This window comes from Sitophilus oryzae, unplaced genomic scaffold (assembly GCF_002938485.1).
Source record: "Sitophilus oryzae breed Bouriz unplaced genomic scaffold, Soryzae_2.0 scaffold_1494_pilon_pilon, whole genome shotgun sequence".
Lineage (NCBI taxonomy): Eukaryota > Metazoa > Arthropoda > Insecta > Coleoptera > Curculionidae > Sitophilus > Sitophilus oryzae.
In genome coordinates, this window is record NW_022146163.1 from 3,653,263 (window position 1) to 3,676,956 (window position 23,694).

The window sequence follows — 23,694 nt, forward strand, 5'->3', positions numbered from 1 at the left end:
GTCATATACTAACATACCAAATCTCGTTTTTTTAACTAAAAAAATAAAAAAGTTATAGGGGTAAGCCACTTTTGAGACGCACCCGGTATACTCAAGTATGGTTGACTTGTAAATTTGACGTTATATCACAAATTTTAACAAAAAATTTTGTTACCTTACTTCTCTTGCCCCTCAAAGACTGTACAATAGCCTAATAGCAACGATAATAGCCTTAATTGTATCGAAAATACAGCACAACACAGGCAGTTCGATTTAGGTTAGGTGAATAATCGAATTTTATAGGAGGGTTTCCCGGCAAAATATACCCTCAATGGTTATATACCCTACACCTTCTAGGTATATACCCAAACTTGTTTATTATACCCATTATACTTCATTGGGTATTTACCCACCGCCCATCACTGATTGTACGTAATATGTGTACCTATCATTTGTCATATATAATTTGTTCATTTTTGTCTACTATATTAGAGATTTAGAGATACAAATAAAATCGGTTGTACTACATTCGGATGATTATTTACAATAAAATAAAATGCAAACCAATAAAAATGGCATCATAATGGGCGTAGGAATAACATATCAGAACGATCTATATTGACAAGATCAGTGACAGATAATCATGATGAGTCATAATTGATTTGCCCGTTTTTAAATTGTTTTTTAAACTTTAAAACTCTATAAATCAAATAAGTACATTTATATCTAACCAACATCTAACATCTACTTGCTTTATTATCATTATAACAATAACTTCAAAAATCTGATCTGCCACTGTCAAGAATTTTAGTTATAGAGGTAATAAAGCGCGAACAGAAATGTCATCTCTACTAGGAGCGTGACGCGGTTTTTATTCGGTTACATGGTATATGGTATGCTATTTTTCCTATGGATGTTTTCCTTAAAATTTGTTATATTTAATATATTTTTTAATATATTCTTTTCTCTCACTATATTGGGAATATCAATTTTTGAAATAGGTACCATATGATCAAAAAATGATCACCAATTTAATGAAAATTTCAGTTTTTAACACTTATCTATGTATTCATCGTATACAGAGTGGTCCGAATTAAAGTAACGTACGTCCATTTGGATGAAAATGTCTGGATAATTTTTGACATGAAAAATTCGATTTTTATGCCACTATCACCTCATTTTCTCATGCCAAAAAGCACCCAGACACAAATTTTCCTCCAAATTTTGACGTTAGTTCCGAAATTATTTCGAAAAAACGAAATAAAAATGAAACTTCTACACCCTGTATCTCCGAAACTAAACATTTTACGACATACATTTATACAAACTTGTTTGCTTATTATTATCTGAAGAATATGGTGCCGAAGTTTCCCAAATACAATTCGGACCACCCTGTATAACATTAGATAAATGTAAAATAACTATAAAGTGTTAGAGAAAAAATTCTTTATGTATTTTTTTCGTTATAAAGTATAATGTTAGAGAATAAAGTCTTTTGAAAGCAGAATAATGAGAATAAAAATAAACAAAATATTGTGTTACAATTAAAAAATAAATCATCAACGAATTACCGTCGAAATTACTAAAATGAGAAGTTATATCAGAAAAAAAAATAAAAAAAATCTATAAGTATTTAAAATCGCTGAAAATATTAATCATAAAAATACTGACACTACTGTCTGGATTTGATCAAATGGTACTATAAATAAGAACACCTGCAATTGTATACAGTTAAGACTTATCGACAGCCACAAGTTTTCACCACCATCTGCCTATATTTCTTTAGGACAACGTTGTGATCGTCCAAGAAGTACAGCACCGAAATGGGTGATAATTTTGTAGGTGCGCAACAGGATTTCGGGAATTTGGTAGGTGTCATCAGGTGGACCAAAGTCTGGACGATCGCGTGGTTGGAGGCGTTCATGTGAGCGTTCAGCGGGAAATTGCACTCTCCGTGACAAAAGTAGGCTGCGTATCCTTCAGGAGCTATGATCCAGTCCTGAAATTACCATAATTACATATTAGAACATAAATATTAAAGCCGTCTTAAATTAGGAGCGAATAAATAATGCTGATAATGAGTAAAAATTGTGTCAGAAGTGGGATTTTAAGAATTTTAAAAGTGGATTAAATTTCGACAGATTTTAAAAAGGCGAATGTAAATAAGGAGATGTCCATTAACTACGTGAGAGAGGGATTCATGGAGGAGAGGGAGTCAAGCCGAAACTCACTAAATCTCACGTGGAGGAGAGAGGGGGTAATTTTTTTCGGGAAAAAATAGTGTAAAAATGTGAAAAACTCAGATTATTTTAAAGTATGGATAGTCATTCTTGAGACAGTGCACGAGCCTCCAAAGACTGAATTAGAATGAATGTTCCCTATTAGTTTTAGCCCAATTATATATACATATTATACAGGGTTGTTCACCACATACATGGACACGGAGTATTGTAGCCAAACGATTAGATTTTTACAAATTGTAAGTTTTGAGTTCGTTGAAGGACTATTAGAGCTACAATTTAAAAATATTTTTGCAAGATACAGAGTGTCCCAAATAAATAAAAAATATCAAAGTTGTATTTTATTAAATGAAACACCCTGTATATTATTGCATTTTTAGTTTCTACGATTAAAATAAAGGCAAATTTGATTAAGGTTTATTACACTTAAACCTTACCGTTTTTGAAAAAAATTTGAAAATTTTCAATTTTGTGAAATTGCAGTATAAATTTTAAGGCTTCATTTCCCCGAGGGTATCAAAGTTTTTAATACTAAATATTTACTGAAGTTTATTTATTGATCAGTTATTGTGTTGCATTAATAAAAATTATACTACCTTATACAGAGTGTCTAAAAAATTATTTTAAATAATTACTAGCTTTAAACGGCAATAACTTGTTTAATCTAAATGGAACACCCTGTATATTTTATGAGAATCAGATGCACAATTTAATTGTCTATCAAATTGTATTATACCACTTTTTACCTATTCCTTCAAGTTTTCATAGAAAATGCATTTTCTTATAATTTAGACCTCATTTATCAATATACCCATGGAATATTGACATTTTAGATTGTTTTTAAAACAACAAATGTACAAAATGTACAGTCTAGTAATATCATCGTTTTCAGTAAAACGATAATATTACTAGCCCATTTGTATGCAAAAAGAAAACTATTTAAATCTTTATAAAAGAGTATACCTTTAATTAAATATACCACCATTATTTCCGCCCAAATAATAATTAATTACATACTTAATTGTGTTCGTTAATAAATTATTCTAAATAAATGTGGATTTGAATCAGAAATGAATATAATAATAAGTTATGTAAATGAACGTCTCTGTTGTTATAAATAAGCATTTGTCAAATAATGTAATAACATTTTTAAGGTGTTAGTTTTTTACCGCACTGTCTAATACACATACATAATTCAGTTTTTTAGTATTTGAAGCAATTTTTATTGATCAACGCAAACAGTCAATTAATGTAGTTTGAATACTGGAATCATATTAATTGGTCCTCTTTAACAAACATTTAAACAGTTTTTTTATTTTTTAATGAAATAAACGAACTATATCGACAATATTAGTATCTGTACTCGTTAAAAATTTGGTACATCTTTAAAAATAATTTAAAATGTCAGTATTCCATGGGTATATTGATAAATGAGTTCTAAATTACAAGAAAATGCATTTTCTACGGAAACTTGAAGAGATAGGTAAAAAATGGTATAATACAATTTGATAGTCAATTAAATTGTGCATCTGATTCTTATAAAATATACAGGATGTTCTATTTAAATTAAACAAGTTATTGCCGTTTAAAGCTAATAATTAATTAAAATAAATATTTAGACACTCTGTATAAGGGAGTAAATTCTTTATTATTGCAACACAATAACTGATCAATAAATAAACTTCAGTAAATATTTAGTATTAAAAACTTTGATACCCTCGGAGAAATGAAGCCTTAAAATTTATACTGCAATTTCACAAAATTGAAAATATTTCAAAAACGGTAAGGTTTAAGTGCAATAAACCTTAATTAAATTTACCTTTATTTTAATCGTAGAAATTAAAAATGTAATAATATACAGGGTATTCCATTTAAAAAAATACGACTTTGATATTTTTTATTTATTTGGGACACTCTGTATCTTGTAAAAATATTTTTAAATTGTAGCTCTAATAGTCCTTCAACGAACCCAAACCTTACAATTTGCAAAAATCTAATCGTTTAGCTACAATATTCCGTGTCGTATGTGGTGAACAACCCTGTATATAAAAAAAAGTATTATTTAATGTTTCACACTATGAATTTAGATTACGATCGAAACAATCTTAAATACTAGGCTTAATAAAAATAATAGAGAAAATGGCGTTTTTTATTTAATAAAACCATTTATATTCAAAATACAACTTTTGAAAGATTTCATAGTACTAAGAAAAAAGCATCTAAAGAGCATCTTTAGGCTCTTTTGAACGCAAGATGTGTTAAAAATATAAATACATTAAAAGTACATTATTACCTGCCATTTGAGATCCTTAAAGCTAATATACAGTGTGTTGATTTTACACGTACTTCTTGTATCCTGTTCTATACCTGCAATTGAAATAAAAAAAAATATTAGTGATACAAATTTGAATGTTTCAAGTTAAGGTGTTATTTCCAGGAGGTAAGTACTTTATTTTTAAAATATTTTTTAATTTACTTATTTTAAATAGAACACGCTCTGTATGTTCTGATTTTTGAATTCTACATAAAATTATACATAATGTCATATTACTACTAATGCCAGTTTACACTTAATAACGATAATAATCATTCTGACCGAAACGTTGTGTTAATTAAAATAAATAAAGACAATGGAAGTTCGAAATTCTTTTAGTTTCAATAATGTCATATAACCTCAATTTAGTCGTTTTTGAAATGATTACAATTTTATATCAAAAAGTACATTGGCAGATCGAAAAATAATTAGGTATAAATACTTTTCAGCATCAATACATTTTTTTCATCATAAATTTATGTTGCTACTCATTTTTTAGAAAATCTTTCACGCATTTAAATATTTACAATATTTTATCAAATATTATACAGGGTGCTCACCACACACATGGTCACATCGCTTTATCAAATATTATACAGAGAAAACTCCAGCACTTACGCCTGAATCCATCTTGGATCCATCAGTAAATAGCGCAATGTCGAATTTCTTCAATAGTTTGTTAGTCTCCCAATCCTTTCTGGTTGGAGTTCTTGCCAAGTTCCAACCTAGGTGTCAAATAATCTGATAGTCCAGCAATAATATCCTTCGGTAATCTTTCAAGAGTACTGCTTTGATCATAGGATTTCTCCGTCCAGCAACCAGTTTCTCTGAGCCTGACTGGGGTCACTAGGGGTCAGATTTTTTTATCATATCCATATTTTTCAGATATATATTATTATTTTTATGAAGATCTAATGTAAGGAAGTACTGGAGGAGCATGTTTAAAGCATCTCTGGGCGTCGATGTTAATGCTCCAGTATTGCACACGCACCTCTGTAAAACCGTCTAGATACAGGCTTTTGTCAGGGCCCTGGGACTGTATGATTAGTTATAACTCAAGTAAGGGGGACACAATAGCACAATAGATCTGTAAGGTCGCGGTGATTAACCCCCCTCCCACTCATTCTACATTCTACAATGCACACGCACGCGCTCCTCCGTATCTCTCCAAGTTTGGTATAGGTTGTCTTCTCCAAAGCTGGCCACCATACTAGGGATCCATATGTGAGGATTGGTCGCAGTATATCCATTTAGCCATACCCGGTTGGAGTGTCCACTTCTTATCTATCGTTCTTTACACGTGTAGAGAGCAACGTAGGCCTTCTTTTATTCTTTCTTCTACGTTCATTGGTCAGTTTAGTTTCGGATCAAGAATTGTAGCTAAATACTTGGCCATGGATAATAGTACCGTTGAGTCTTGGTGGCGCGAAAACAGGCATTTTAGTTTTGATGGTAAATAACATTACCTTAGTTTTCCCTGGTTTGACATTTACTCCACATTTCTTGGAACATTTGGCTATTTTATTAAAGCTTGTCTCTATAATTTAACACATTACAGGCAGTTAAAAACCGTTAACTACTACTGTAAGTTCATCAGCATAAGCACTTGACCCCTCTCTGTCGAGTTCCAGCAGTATACCATCATGACTAATGAATTACGGTATTTACGGTGGAGAAATTACTCCCCCCTGTGGCGTTATATCGACGAAATCAACACCCAAAGGCAGACAACTATATAGTACGAGAGCTAGCAACGTCACGAAAATCAGTATTTTAAGAAAGCTCTTTTTAGGAAAATTCTTAAATTAAGAATTCGCTCTTTAATATATCGTTTACTATGCTCTCTGGAACAGCATGCGACCCGTCTGGCTGCCGGTAAACGTTGCGTTCTCCACTGCGCACTGAAAGAAGATCCTATAATTTTATTAGTCACTTAAATCCTAGTATTGAATACAAACCGACCGACTTTCCATAGCTGAGCGCGTAGTGGTTCCGCCCAACAAGTTAGGAGTCAGAGTTCGAGACCGGGGCAGGGTAGAAACTTTTTTATTTTATTTTCGTTTATATTCTGATAGTAAAGTATTAAACAATTCTGGTGATTAAAAAAAAACAAATATTTAATACTTTACTATCAGAATATAACCCTTACGCTCCCAGTGGTAACAATTGTAGCTCCTTATTTACATGCTACATAAAGGCGAAAATTAAGCCTGGTTGAATCGGCTCCTGTATCGTACAATCGTGAAGGTCAGTACAAATTGTGCGCCAACGGGAATTTCAGCTGATTGATCAGTGGACATGCGTTTTTGCCATTTGTTTATTTACGTTTTGTGCCGCCATGACTTCTAAACGTAAGTATTTTATTTTTATCAAAAAAACAATTGATTCAATGTATTTAACTCATGATGTTTGACTTAAACAGATTGGAGTATCCCCTTGTCATATCGTAGGGTGGGTTTTGGATTTCAATTCGGTTCTAGGTTAGGTTTTTGTTGGCATATCACAATTGTGCATGAGGGGATTGAAACCTTATATTCACAATTGTGAGTGTTATCATAACTCATTTCTATTTCAGGTAAAATCGAATTAAAAAAACTAGAAAACGATCCAGATGCCTTGTATGATCTCTTAGATAGTATTGATTCGGAGGTTGAGATGGAATCCGATGAAGAAGAAACTGTTACCGAGGTCTTGGAAGAGGAAATAGCTGTTCCTCAGGCTACACAGTCCAGCGACGAAGAAGAGACTGATTCCGAAGACGACGTTCCTCTTGCGTATCTTGAGTCTGGGTGGAAGCCGAGCTTATTTTCCAGTAAAGAAGATCCATTGGTAGTTAATAGTACCAACAGTCCCCAGAGTCCATGGCACTATTTTCAAAACTATTTGGGGGCCGATTTTTTCTCATTGGGCGCCAAATGTACATCTCAATACTATTTACAGAAAACTGGAAGAGTTTTAGCAGTTTCTGATAGTGACATCAAAAAATTTTTTGGTTTACATGCCATCATGGGATGCGTCCACTTTCCTAGAATTCATATGTATTGGAACAGTAAATTCAAATTTAAATTAGTGAGTGATGTGATGCCGCGTGATATGTTTTACCTTTTGAGAGTTAATTTTCACGTTGTGGATGTTCTGAGAGTTCCAGGTGATATTCAAAAGGAGAATAGACTATGGAAGTTTCAACCCATGATAGACATGATTCGAAACCGTTGTAGATTACTGGAGAGGAAACCTAGATCCTCGTATTCAATTGACGAACAAATGATTCCATTCTTAGGAAGGTGTCCAGTGAGACAGTATGTGAGGAATAAACCTAGACCAGTGGGTCTTAAAAATTTTGTTCTCACAACATCTGAAGGAAAAATTCTTGACTTTGAAATTTATCAAGGTAAACTGACGCCTTTCCAAAACAAAGACCTGGGTCTTGGTCCCTCGGTTATCCTGCACCTATCTCAGACACTACCAAAAGAGAGTTATCTTCTTTTTGACCGATATTTTTCGACTGAATCTTTGTTTGACAGGCTGATTTCTTTGGAAATTTATGGCACCGGAACCATCATGCCAAATAGATTGAAGAAATGTAATTTTCTGAAAGACAAAGAATTTAAAAGAGGAAACTCACAGGAATTAGTTAGAAACGATGGAAAAGTTAGCGTGACAAAATGGATGGACAATAAATCTGTTCTCATGATATCTACAGCCTTTGGATTTGAGCCACAAGGAGTAGTTAGCAGATGGGATAAGAGTGAGAAAAAACATGTGGAAGTCCCGTGTCCCAAAGTTGTTGGTATGTACAACCAGAAAATGGGTGGTGTTGACGTATGTGATCAAATGATTGAGTACTATCGTTCTTTTTTCAAGACAAGGAAATGGACATTAAAAGTGATTCTTCACCTGTTTGACATGGCAATTGTTAATTCCTGGATGGAATACAAAGAAGATAGCAAAGGACAAAAAAAGTCTATGGATCTGCTTGAATTTAGACTATCTTTAGGGGAATATTTAATTGCTTCTGGTCCTCAAGAGCATCCAGCCTCTGATATTGATACAGAAAAAGAGGAAATGAGTGATGAGTCACCACCCAAGAAGAAAAAATACCCAGCAACCATGCCTTGTAACGATAAAAGATACGATGGCTACCAACAGTGGCCAATCAATGACGGCGAAATCAACGTGTGAAAAATGTAATGTTTATCTTTGTTTTACGAAAAACAAAAATTGCTTTTTAAAGTTTCATAATAAATGAGTTTTTTGCTTTTCGTTTCGGAATAAAATGTTTAAGTCACAATTGTGAACACTTATTTTCACTCCCGAACTGCACAATTGTGAATGACCTTGAAATCCCCCAGAATGACCTTGAGTAGTTTTCAATAAATTTACTTTATAGTCCCGAGTACTTGGATAGTCGTTTCTCCAGTATATTTTGGAGTGGATCAAATTTTAGGCTTCGGGAGCGTAAGGGATAAACGAAAATAAAATAAAAAAATTTTTACCCTGCCCCGGTCTCGAATTCTGAATCCTCGGTTTGTAGTCGGAAAGCATAGTAAAAGATATATCAAAGAGCCAACTTTCTTAAAATACTTTCTCGAAAATGTTGCTAGCTCTTAGACTAATAGAACATAGAACATATTAAAATAGAGAAGATGTACTAGAAATATCTTAATTCTGAGAATCAATAATTATCCTACTTACTTCGTTGATAAAAGTTGGTTATATCAGATTTCTTCACTCTTGTCCTAAGTTCTCTTCTAGTCCTTGGTTTCACATTAGTGGAAGCTTTAAGAAAAGCTACCATGAAAGGTTGAGTTGTGTCTTCTCCTCTCACAGTAACTAAACCTATATCTTCGGGTCTGACTTCATGACCTAAAAGTAGATATAAATATAAAAAAAACTAAAAAAAATATAAATATAAATACATACAAAACAACCAATTCTAATAATTTATTATTAAGACTGTTCGGGTTGCTCTCAGGGGTCGGGTATAGCGGGTGTGGCGCAAGGATATATATGTTATGGTTCAGAAATCTACCTAAGGGTTAGTCCGATCCTGTCGTGTTAAGCCATACCATAGACTTAAAATAAAATATAGACTGAGCATCTCATTCATAAATAGCTGGAACATGCGGTCAGACAATGTCTTGTTATTGTTGTGTTATTGTTTTAGATTATAACGAGTGCAACACGAGTGATAGATAGGTTGTGTCTGTCGTAACGGTCGTTCCCTGACGACTCTGACGCGAAACACAACACTGTTTTTCGTTTCTCAAGTACACCTGAACTCGCCGTATCATAGCCGGGTAATTTTTTTATTTTAATGAAGCTATAATTAAATTAAAAATATATCGGATTTAATTTTTTTTATATTTTATTAAGATTTAGGACAGGTTTTTTTTTAAATAAAAGTTTAGAAAAAACGTCTTAGAATCCAAAAAGGATAAAAATAATAAAATACACATTATAGAAGAAATTTTATAATCGAAATTGCGTAATTTTTGAAATTAATAATAAATTATTCATTTTAGTCTTTGAATAAGAAGACTAAGGAAGGAGCATAATGCTATCCATGTATTCATGCATGGTGGGCGGAAAAGGCACCATAAAAGCTCTCTAGGGTGGGGATCCCTGACAGTTCTGTTTGACGATTCATTTGACACATTTGAATTTGATTTTAAATTTTGTGGATTTGTCAGTCTTTATGGAGCTTATTTTATGTTATTTATTATTTATTCTACTACTGATAGCTATATAAAGGTAGAAAAACGAAAAAGTTCCTTAGAACTTATGACCGAGAAAAATCAAAGGTTTTCCTTGATTTAAGTAAAAACAATCTTCGGATTGTCACGGGGTTTCTAACAGGACACTGTCTCCTCAACGAACACCTCAGTAGGCTGAAACTGAGAAACAACGGCGAATGCAGATTTTGTGGGGAAAATGGGGAAATAATGGAACAACTTTTCGCTCTAGTAAGTGACTATATAATATACATACGTGTAGTAAACCGATCATTTATGAAATTCACTTAAATTAACTAAATTATATATTTTTCTTGCATTTTAGCTTTTATTTATTACTTGTCAAAGATTAGATGTCAAAGAATTTAGATACGTTAATTTGACTTACCTGCTTCAGTAGCGTATCGGATGTTTGTGTTAATAAATACTTATTATAACTTATCTATTTTTATTAGAATTATATATTTTTATAACAATTTTAATAACTACCAACATTTATTCACAACGCAAAATAAAACAACAAATTATTGAGTCTACCCCACGTCTACCCTACATCATAGTTTTACATTTTTTAAATAAAATTAGAAAGACACTGATAAACCGGAATTTAAGTCGGCCATATTTGAGGCCCATCGCGGTGTACCTAAGATTTTTGATATACTCCTTCCTTAGTCTTCTTATTCAAAGATTTTAGTCAAACATTTACAACCTCTAATATTAATCAAAACAGGATCTATTCCACAGATATAATAGAATCGGCGACAGGGGGAGAAAAAAATATATGATTGTTGTAATTTTTTTTCTGGTTAGTCTTATTACGTAAATTAGAGAAAACATAAATCTGTTCCATTAAAGCAAAGAAGGTGATAGGAAGTGGATAAAATAAAAACTACATTTATTTAACTTGGTACTGTCTTTATTATACCGGGTGCGTCCCAAAAGTGGCTCATCCCCATAATTTTTTTATATTTTCAAATAAAAAAAAGATTTAGTATATTAGTATATGACATTAATTAGGATTGATTGACGCATTGAATTGTTTTTGGTCACTTCCTCTTTCACCGGAAATGACTATAACTTTTAATTTTTAAACGGCACCCTCCGTATATTTCTACTTTATTCGATAGAAAATGACACTCTGAATAGAATGACATATCATATGTCAACATTTGACATTTTTGCATATGGTTTAATTGTAATTGTAACACGCGGTTCATAACGACAATTTGACTCGAAATACCAAGTGTGTGGTATCAATATAATCATAAAAAAAATGCTTTTTCCAAATATGCTAATGAGTCACCCTTGTTCCATTTAAAAAAATTGACATATCTATGATTAAAAATACGATTTGTACATCTTTTAACCGGCCTAGACAAGACACAAAACCCATTAGACGATCAAAACTATTTTTCCAAGGCTCCTTGATTAAAACTTAGTGTTTTTAACAACACTATGGCATCCTGGATTGAAATTTAAAATACGATTAGTTTTTAAGCGACAATGTCAAAAGTTGACATATGATACGTCATTCTATTCAGAGTGTCATTTTTTATCGAATAAAGTAGCAATATACCGAGGGTGCCTTTAAAAATCAAAAGATGTAATCATTTCGGTGAAACAGGAAGAGACCAAACACAATTGAATACGTCAATAAATCCTAATTTATGTCATATATCTACTAACATACAAATCTGTTTTTTTTATCTGAAAAAATAAAAAAGTTATAGGGGGTGAGCCACTTTTGAGACGACCCGGTATATTAAAAAATATTGTTTCATAATGTAATATCATTTTCAAATTCTTGTATATTGTTTTAGATTCTGAAGGTAATTTTAGAATAAACCGGAATATATTTTTAATAAAAACATTATTAATTATTAACAGGGTTATAATCATAATTATTATGATTTTGTTACAATGTAAGTAAGTAAATAATGTAATGTAAGAGAAAACATTCAGATTTTACATTTTACTAAAATATTATCTAAATAAGCGCCTTTCTACAACAACGCCACTGACCCAATAGGTAAATTGAGAGTTGCCTACCGGTCGAAAGTCGTTTCAAGACTTAAATGGATTATTTAAGTCAAATTTCTTACAAATTTGGCACTGGCGAACCATATTTTATAGTTCTTGAACAGAAAAAGAAAATAAAATAAACACTTAAGGACTACAAGCTAAGAAAATGCGTTAATACAGCCGGGGACATAGCGGCAACAAAGCTTTACCGGACACGTGCGACGCGTACTACAAGGTAATATGAATGAATAGGCTCCCTCGCCTCTAATCGGTGTTGTCATATTGTAAAGAACTTATCCTTTTTAAACAGTATCCGATTTATAATTTAGTAGTATAAGGACTATTTAATACATCTATGGAATATTAAAACCTACTTTATTAAAATGTAGTATTAACATCTCAATATATGTGTATAACAAGAAAAAAAATATTGATAATATTAAAGACGTGACAACATAGGCTGGATGAGGAAGGCTCGGTCGACTGTACCCAGAAGTAAACATGTGTACAAAAAAGATTGTTTGTCCGCGTTGAGATGTAAATAGTGTAGTCTATGTTTTATTTTAAGTCTATGAGCCATACACAAAATTCTAAAAACACGTGCTTTGATTAAGGCTTGATTAAGTTAAGCATTTGAAATAACCTGGCGAGCAATTTGTTACAAAACCATATAAATTATATATCGCTGTAATCACAAAACTTCAATCCATTTCCGTATTGTAACGGAATTTTAAATTATGTCTTTATTTTTGAGAAAATTTAGTCCAAACATAAGGAATATTTTGCTGATGTTTGACCATCAAAATCTTAAAAATAAAGAAGTTGTGTAAAAATGTGCTACAATACGGATAACGTATAATCCTTTATCTTTAATTTCCTTTTTCATTTGTATAAAAATACCTAGCCAGTTTTACATAAAAAGTTAAATGCCGAACACTTATTTTGCTACTTTTACTAGTGAAATGGCCAAACTTTATATTTTTGCAAAAATATGAATTTGTAATAATATGCTAATCAAATGAAATAATATTAATTTTCGATATTCTCTCTGCAGGTGTATTTCTTGATATAAACAATAATAACGAACACCTGAATTCGACAGTATTTTAATTAAGATGACTTCACAAATACCAATAAGCACTAAATTATGTAAATCCAGGTGTTTTCTACAACTTCACATTTGTTTTATCATTAAATAATGTTTAATATATTATTGTAAACGCTTAATGGTATACAGGGTGTTCAACTAAAAACTACGTTTCTTAAATTATTCTCAAAATTGCTTAATTTCAAGTAATTTCCGGTGGGACGCCTGTGGATAACGGGTGCGTCTCAAAAGTGGCTCACCCCTATAACTTCTATATGTTTTCAGATAAAACAACGAGATTTGATATGTTAGTATATGACATAAATTAGGATTGATTGACATATTTAATTGTTTTCGGTCACTTCCGGTTTCACCGGAAATGACTACAACTTTTAGTTTTTAAATGGAACTCTCCGTATTTTTTACTTTATTCGATAGAAAATGACACTGTGAATAGAATGACATATCATATGCCAACTTTTGACATTTCCGCTTATGGTTTATTTAAAATTGTAACATGCGGTTCATAACGACAATTTGACTCGAAATACCAAGTGTATGGTATCAAATTATTCGTAAAAAAATGCTTTTTCCAAATATGCTAATGAGTCACACTCGTTCCATTTAAAAAAATTGAGATATGATTAAAAATACGATTTGAGCATCTTTTAACCGGCCAGGACAAGACACTAAAAACATTAGACGATCAAATCTATTTTTCCAAGGCTCCTTACTTAAAAATTAGTGTTTTTAACACAGCCATGGCACTCTAGTTTAAAATTTAAAATACAATTTGTTTCGAGCGAATATGTCAAAATAAGTTGACATATGATATGTCATTCGATTCAGAGTGTCATTTTCTATCGAATAAAGTAAAAAAATACGGAGGGTGCCATTTAAAAATCAAAAGTTGTAGCCATTTCCGGTGAAACAGGAAGTGACCGAAAACAATTGAATACGTCAATAAATCCTAATTTATGCCATATACTAACAGACCAAATCTCGTTTTTTATCAGATAAATTAAAAAAGGGGTGAGCCTTAGGTGAGCAACTTTTGAGAGTCACCCGGTATGTTATGTTTCTAATGAAAATTTTTTTCAACTCACTTTTATCTGCTTGATGTACTGACAAATAAATTCCTCGATTTGAGTTCGGAAAAGCCACCCAACTAGCCAAACATCTGGTAACGTTGACCCCTAACCAGCCTGTGAAATCAAACGAAGTTTCTACTTCTGATATGTATTCCAATTCGTTCTCTCTGAAAATAAACAAAACCAAATTACTTAGTGGAGTTGAAATAAATATGGGGGTAACCACGGTGGGACTAACCAGTGAAGTGTCCCATCCTAGCTGGCTGGCTCATACATAAGTTCTTATACTTGCTCATTTAAAAAAAATCAAACCAAACCAAACCAAATATTTCTGGGAGAGTTTCGACATAGTAGAAGGAAAAGAGTAGTTGCACTCTCCCAAATATTCTGTGCCAGTTTTTACAATCTGTCGAATATCGGCAGATTGCAGAGCGTTTCAGTTGAGTTTCGTCTATTGACCTGCGAGGTTCGAGCGTTGCGTCCCAGCACAGAGACGGCGTCCCAGCACATTGACACAAAATGAGTGCCTTACTGTGTGTTGCTATTAGATGTAGTAATAATTCAAAAAAAATTGCTTTGAGTTTTTCTGGAGAGTCATTTGAGATAATGTTTGTGTTCAGGTTAATTTCCTCATGACTGATTACTACTTAATAATTTGATGTTATTTTCATTTAAACCTCAATTTTTTATCGATTTTACTTTTGACAACCATCTCTTGCTTGCTGTTTAACGAACTGCACCATCATTGAACAAAAATTTGCTAGTACCGAAAGTACCGAAAAAAAAATGGAAATCCCGATTCCTTAGAGACATGGTACCGAAATTACCGCTTCCGAAAAACAGTTCCGGTTACGGAAACGCTATAACGTACCATAACCGTGAATCGCCCTATACAGGGTGAGTCTTAAATGAGTGCAAATATTTTTAGGGGTAGTATATTTTAGCTCCAGAAATATGAGGATTTTTCTGCGCAATTTTTTTAGTTTATAGTTAAAAAACATTATTTCTTGATAATATGGTAACTAGGGTTCAGAACCGGAAATTCCCGGTTCTTTTGAGATATCAAAGAACCGGGACTCGAAATTATGAATTCCCGGTTCTTTCGGTACCTTCGGGACCCGGTAACTATAACTAAAAAAATATTTTTTTATTACGTGAGAAAGTAATGATGCTATTTCTCATTGTTCTTGCTTCTTTTCGCTTTTGAAATTTTTGTAACGTTTATTAGCAATTATTGAAGTGTTATTTTATTATTTAGCACAATGTGTTGTGTTCAATGTATTAGTTATCCAATGAAAATCACCTAACCAATATATTACTACAAAACAAACACATTAATGTTAAAATTAAACTTGTTTTAAATTAAAAAAAAGTTGTAGAAAATCTTTGAAATAGATAATAATATATGCCATTATATATTTTTTCCGCATTTCTTCCCATCAGAAGATTTTCAGATACAGAAGAACGATTGTTAATTACACGAAATGTGGAAATATTCTGTTTTCAAGCAAATGTTTACTCGACGATCAATTTATTTTATTGTGAACTCATGTTTTCCTAAATACATCTCTGTGAAACTATGGAGAGTGCCACGACTATACTTTGCCTAGTTATAGACTACGACTATACAGCTACGTCAGTGGTCACGGGACGCGACAACACGGTCATATAAAATGAAAAAGAACAAAAGATTTGACAAGGAGTAAAGCTACTAGTTTCCTTGGTTTCGATGGCAAAAATCTGTAATGAGTAAATAAATACATTTCATACATACCCTTCAGTACTGTCAGTAAGTTGGTAAGCTGTAACTGTGTAATTTCCGCCTCTATGTCTTGAAAGGGATTGGTTCTGGTAGATTCTGAGTTCGGCGCCGACAATGTCTTCTGCGACCGGAAGTTCAGAAACGTCAAACCACAGTCTTTTGCCTCTCTCGTGTCTGACACTGTCCACATGATGATCTGAAAGAAAATCAATAAATGGTGCATGCTAATTTTTTGTAATAATTGTACCTAATTCACAATTATAACACATATTACCTAACACATATTTGATAACGCTGCTACTTGTGTTAGGATTCATGAAGATACTAACAAATCTCCACATAGAAAAAGGCGTTTACCAAGGCGACACCATCTCTTCAAAATTATTCAGTATTTGCTCCGATCTCCGATATATGTGCAAATTGAGGTGCAAACAGAGATTAAATGCAACGAATTAGGTATAAATATAAAAGCCGAAAACTTGAACCACCTGCGATTTGCAGATGGTCCAAGATAAGGTTTGATATCGGACTGCATATGCATAAATAAAGCCCAAGAAATGTTAAAAAAACAACCTCTGAACAAAAATATTACTGATATATTAATCAATTAAGGCCGCGTAAACAGTGGTGACGCTAGAACTTTTTTTGGGGGGAGGACAAGCAATTTTCCCAACTTCCTACTTTTTTTTAGAGGCCATAATACATGTAATAATGTATCGTGATAGAAATAAAAACCCTTGTTTTAAAGAAAATTGTTTTATTAATTTAAAATTTAAATTTAACATTATTGAACAACTGAAAGTTATGACTCTAAATTAAAATAAAATCGTACAATCCTTAATATTTTATTTAATAACTAGCGTGTACCAGCGACTTCGTTCGCGTCGAATTAATCATTTTTAATGGTGATGATAAAGCAAAGCAAGAATTTCCATTAACATACAAACTGGATAAAATTTTCTCACATTTATGTCAGCATGAGAAAAAAGCAATATGGCCATATTATTATATAACTTGGTAATATTTGAGGGGTAGTTTCATCTTGTTGGAATTTGACTTTCGAAAAATCCGTTTGCCAAAAATAAGCTTTTTACGTCAAGCCGTTTAAGCAGAATCGTGGTTAAGAAATTACCCAACTTTTTGGAACACCCTGTATGATTTTTTAAAAAATTTCAAAATATGTAAAAAACCAAATAAATTATGCTTGTCCAAGCGTTTTCCCGAAAGACTAACCGTTTTTTAAATAACAAATATTGTAATATTTGAAGGACGTTTTCACCCTCTTGGAATTTGAGATTCGAGAAACCCCTTCTTATCGAACCTCTACACCCCACAGTCAATCCGTTTGCCAAAAATCAGCTTTAAACGTCAAGCAGTTTAAGCAGAATCGTGATTACTCAATGGTCATATTTTATGAAAGACTCTGTATAAATTATATTATTATATTTTAAAATTCTTAAAATATGTAAAACAACAAAATAAAATATACGTGTTTAAGAGTTTTTCCGAAAAACTCACCGGTTTTTAAATAAAAAATATTTTAATATTTGAGGGATAGTTTCACCCCCTTAGAATTCGAGTTTCGAAAAATCCAAACCAAACCTAGTGATGTAACGAATATTCGCATTCGCGAATATTCGTTTGATTTATGATATTCGCATTCGCATTCGCAAATATCTTTGAATATTTTGCGAATATGAACTTGAAAGAAAAATACAGAATGTAAAAACAATATTAGGTAAATTAAACAAAAAAGTATTTATTATATATTAATTATAGAACACATTATTGTGATAAAAATTTAGATTAAAAAAATAAAAACTTCTATAAGAACAAAAAAACAAATCTTAAACCTCTTTCAAAAAAGTAAACAAACACTTTATCCTTTATCTTAATTATTTTACGAAAAACAGTTAATAATCAAACTTTAGAAGAGGAATAGTAAACTTCAGAAATAAAAGCTTCGATTAGAATTCGAGTTTCAAAAAACCCCTTCTTATCGAACCTCTACACCCTAGAATCAACCTGTATGCCAAAATTGAGCTTCTTACGTTAAGTAGTTTGAGCAGGATCGTGATTAATCAGTATGTCAGTCACTTAAGGATTTTATACATACAATATACCATGTGGAATATATATATCAACATAAAGCGAGTACATTACGAGATGTAATTAACGAAATATCATCGTAACAACAGCTATTTTAGAAACGTCTAGGTTTACTTATTTCACTGAGATTTATGAAAAAAAATCCTTTGCCTCGGGTACAGATACAGCCACGTTTTGGAAATAGCCTAACACGAAACAAAATTAAATGAGGCAACCAGGAAACGCCAAAAAATATCCCCTCACGCCCTCCTCACGAGTAGTTTTCAGGCGCTTTTAAGAATCGAAGGTAGGTCGAGGCAAACCGAGGTGGGTCAAGAAAACTGGAAATAAATCAAAATGCGACAAAGTTGGGCGACGAAACGCAACCTTGGCCTGTTTCGAAGAGTTCTCTGCATAGTGTAGAAGCTATTTAATATTTACTTACTTATGCTTTCTAATGTCATAATGACATCGCTCTGGTCGATTTTCTGTTGCTCCTCGCCGCTAAATCCCAACTCGGCGCTTCTTTTCCTCCTGGTATGCTCATCGTCGTCCTCGTCTTCATCTAAAAGGGACTGGTAGATGTCCAACAGAAACTTCGGTGCAGACTTCTTTACCGTGGCTTTGTTTATTTTTCTCGGCCTATTGGGCAGTCCTGTAAAGAACACAATAGGGTCAAGTGGTGTAAATTTAGGTAAAAAAGGAGAAATTCAAATAAAACTACTGAAAATTATATGGCGCTATATTCAGTCAGTTTTCTTGTTAGGAACATTTAACAATAATTATTGTTAAGAGATCATCCCTAAAATTTCTTTAATATTTGTGTGATAAATCAAATTTGGAAACTGAATACCAAACTCATCTTGTCGGGTGACATCAGTATGAAGATGTAAGCGTTCGTAAGAAAGGCATGTTCGTAAATTAAGTCTGTCGGTATAAAAAGCTATATAGTTTTAAATTTAAAGCGTTTTAAAATTTTTAGCGGTTCCATTTAAAAAAAATGGTCAAGTGCGAGTGGGACTCGCGCACGAAGGGTTCCGTACCATTCATTATCTATACAACATTAGACACTATATTATTATAAACTTTATTATAATATATATATATATATATATATATATATATATATATATATATATATATATATATATATATATATATATATATATATATATATATATATATATATATATATGAAATAATGGGTCAGGTTCTATACCTTTAATACCCCGATGATATTGCCTATACGATTTCTTCTCAATTACTCTCCTTCAGGCAATGTTTCCGAAATAATTTATATGAAATCAATTGCATTTTTGAACTCACTGAATTTATTTTAATTAAAAACATTTCATTGTCTTCTAGTTTCAGCGAGATTTTAACAACGTGTCATATTTTTCTCACCATACCTGTTTCTATATGGCCTCGGCTGAAAGATCTTTTTCCAAATTAAAGCTTGTCAAAAATTATTGAAGAAATACTATGGGCGAAAAACGGTTATCAGCTTTGGCAATTATTTCAATAGAAAATGAAGTTGCTCGTACAATAGACATTGGTAATATTGTATAGTGTCAACTTTCGCCCATGCTAAAGCAAGGAAATGTTTATGCTCCTATTTACATTGTTTATTTTAATTTAGTTAGTTTTGTTGTTCTTTTTTGTTTTGTTTGTATTATTTTTTTATTTATTTAATATTTTATATGTTTTGGATTACATATTCTGTGTTGCAACAATAAATAGCATTATATAAAAATTTATTTGATAATGTTATTTCTAACCTAAAATATGAGTGCATATTATTCAGATTAGTATATGTAAGTATTGAAATATGTAGGTGTAATAGGGGGCCCGGTAAAATTTTTGCACACAGGCCCGTGAGTATGCCCGTGAGTCTGTTGTTACGCCACTGGCTCCAACGTCATAGCAGCGTAAAGTCCTAAAGCTACATTCCAAATCAATTCGCTGGCCGAGTGGCACTTCGACTAGAGATGGGCGGTTATTGGTAAAAAACCGGTTATAGGTTAACCGGAATTATCTTTAAAAAATAATAACTTGACAAAATTAACCGACACAACTTAACCGGTTATTCAAATAACCTAACCTAGCAAAACTAAATATTTAGTTTTTCTATAGGTTTCTATACCTCTACACTCCATAGGTTTACTTCAAATTTAGATAATAAACTTAGTTAAATCGCACGATTAAATAGATGCTGTAGCAATGTAAGTATGTATATGTACAAAATGAATTTAAATAAAAATGCTAACGTCACTTTTGTGAGTAGACATGGATATGATATTAAAACTAGTAATTACTTAACGTTCAAATAAACCACACAACTCACAAGTTCTACAATCTACAACCAAGTTATTTTAATCAAATACCAAAGAAAAATAAGGAGACTGAATGAATAGATAATGAAAGATTATCTTCATTCATTACTTGAACTTCAATTTTGTATTCTTTAGTCTAAGCTTCAAGAGAGACTTCAAACTACAAATAAAATATATTTACGGTGAAACGTGGGTGAAACTGGGCGAAACCATGGAAGACTTTTGAAGAACCGTTGAAAATCCGTTAAAGTCGGTTAAAATTTAAATATAGAATTTAGAGAATCTATTTGAAGTTAGGTTCGTATCACTTGGCTAGCTGGTGGCTAGTAGTAGTCTATGCCATTAGTACTTTGTTTTACGGCCTGACCTGTCAGGGCCATTTGGCCGTTGTTCTGATTATTATCATCAGGGTTCGCCTGATGCCTGATTTAATTTTGACATTTGATGTTTGATGTCATATATTTTCGTTTTGGGAGCGGGAGCGGGATCTCCCGTTATCGTCGTAATATCTGGAAGATCCGTGCCGTTCGCTTCTTCGAAATTTACGATTCAAACAGCTAATATTTAATTGTTACTAGTTTTAAACAAGTACGATTTTTTAAAAAATAACCGGCTATAGGTTATTGAACGTAATGCAAGGTTATTAGGTTAACTGGTGAAAAAAAACTACCTTTAAATAACCGGTTATTTTAGAGGAAAATACCGGTTATTCAAAAAACCGGTTACTTTTGCCCATCTCTAGTCCTAACGCTTTAACCATGCGGCCACCGAGGACTTGAAAGATTCTATGTAAAATTCTTACTTAAAAGATAATGTTTAGTGAAAGTACTTTTTTATCTATAAACATTTATTTAATTCTGTTTTTAGTATTTGTTCTTATAGCGGCAACATAGATACATTATCTGTAAAAATTTCAACTGTCTAGGTATAACGGTTCATAAGATAGACCTTTGTGACAGACGGACGGACGGACAGCGAAGTCTTAGTAATAGGGTTCCCGTTTTTACGCTTTGGGTACGGAACCCTAAAAAAAACGAAGAAAAATTATTTATATTTTAGAAAGTTTGGCATAGATTTTTGAACACCCTTTATGGTTTATTATTACGATATTTATAACCAACTATAGTACCGTATGATCGAAGAAAAATGGCGTTCAGTTGGCTTGGAAATGACGATCGATGACATTTCCCATATAATTTTACATATTATGAAATGACAGCGATCTTCATTTCATAGCCATCGCTGACGCCGTTTTTATTCGATCATACGGTAGTATAAATACTTAGTATAGTTTTGATTTCGGGATATGTATTTTTAATAGTTTTTTTTAAAAGGCTGAAAGTATTATTGTAACCCCCGCCTAAAACGGGAGACTTCTGTAAATATACAGGGTGAATCTTAAATAAATGCAAATACTTTTAGAGGTAGTATATTTCGACCCCAAAAACACGATTATGAGTTTTTTTCGTATTTTATGAAACATTTTTTTTGAAGATTTGGATTTTTTTTTAGTTTTTAGTTAAAAAAAACATAATTTCTTGATAATATGACAACATAGATAGTAGATTATATTTACAAGAAAGAAAATCCAGAAAAGGTTATTTTGGACTTTGAAAAACGGTAAAGAGAAAAAAATGTTTCCTTTATCGAGATCTACCAGCCCTGAAAATATTTGCAGTTATTTAAAACTCAGCCTGTATAAATAATAATAATAGTTGCGGTTTGTAAATAACAGTTTCTGATTTCAAAATACTTCATTCACTGGTGTTATAGTCTCGTGACTTAATTAAAGTAAACGTGCTAAATCGGTCTCGTTGCTTTAAGTCGAATTCTCCATCGAAACTTTCTTTTTGTTTATTTATAAAAGTCTATTTTTGAATGTTGATATGCGCAAAAGTTCACTATTTATTGCATCGGGATTTGGTAGAAAAATTTTCACAGTATTATCATGTATAAACGTTTATATTTTCGAAAAAACGCAATTCCTATATCATAATCACAAATTAACATAATATTATGTTAATTAACATATAACAAAACTATACAGTATGTCCGCCGATTGTTTTTAAAAGAGGAAAAACTTTTTTATTATTGACATTTTGAGAAAAATACATTCTTCATAAAAATTTTGATGGTTCTAAAATGGTTAATCCCGTTTATACTTTTCCAAATTTTAGAGAAAATTAAAAAGAAACTTGAAAATATTGTTGAATTTTAATTCTAAAAATCAAAAGGCTTTTCTATGGTAAATGGTAATATCATTTCGATTTCATTTTTTGACTGATTATTATTGATAGAATTTTAATTGACGTCATAGTTTTTGCTGTTTTAAAATGTTAAAAAAACACAAACTTTATTTAAAATACAAAAAAAAACAAACATATTTTCATGTTTTTTTAATTTTCTCGAAAACGGTATGGAAATTTGGAAAAGTATAAACGGGATTAACCGTAATGTAATTAAATTAACATATTATATATTATGTTAATTTGTGTCATAATCTAGAAAAAGCATGTGTCAAAAACTAAATTAAATTAACAACTAAAGAAATTAACGTATAGCGGAAACATAAAATTCTTGCTGGGGTTTAACAAGGTCTATTAAAACCATTTATGTAAGATCTTTGTATGTAAGTCTGGCCTAACCAAACCAAATGAAACAAATTTAGTAAACAAACACTACTTTAGAAATCTTAAACTTTAAATAGGTTCATAACAGTGGCGGAACCTGGTTCAATTCTTTGAGGTTGGTTCTCAACCTTACAAAAAAAATTGCCATGCGACGAAATATAACAGCACTTTTTGTTTTGAACCTGCATATCAAAATTGCGCTGTACCATTACCTATGTTTTTGTTTTTGAAATAATATAAAATATAATAGAATTGTCCAGGGGTGGATGGGGAAGTGGAAACCGGCCCGGGAATAACAGAAGTGTCTAGTCCTAGCAGTCAACTATTAAGCTTGACCACAGAATAACTACAGAACGATCAGTCAATGTAATAAAAAAGCGAACAAAATTTTTGCTGCCATCTATAGCGGGCCG

At 32.0% G+C, this 23,694-nt stretch overlaps 1 protein-coding gene across 1 annotated transcript in view; it reads right to left on the bottom strand.

The window, feature by feature from the left end:
* The window catches only part of LOC115877516 (protein 60A), a 31,163-nt gene continuing 7,469 nt past the window's right edge, over positions 1 to 23,694 (bottom strand). The window contains exons 2-7 of the mRNA XM_030893727.1: positions 18,764 to 18,973; positions 16,243 to 16,426; positions 14,484 to 14,635; positions 9,229 to 9,399; positions 4,513 to 4,586; positions 1 to 1,978 (exon numbers count right to left, since the gene is read on the bottom strand). Of these exons, the coding sequence (XP_030749587.1) occupies positions 1,718 to 1,978; positions 4,513 to 4,586; positions 9,229 to 9,399; positions 14,484 to 14,635; positions 16,243 to 16,426; positions 18,764 to 18,973 (1,052 nt within the window). The 3' untranslated portion in view covers positions 1 to 1,717. The remainder of the gene's footprint in view (positions 1,979 to 4,512; positions 4,587 to 9,228; positions 9,400 to 14,483; positions 14,636 to 16,242; positions 16,427 to 18,763; positions 18,974 to 23,694) is intronic.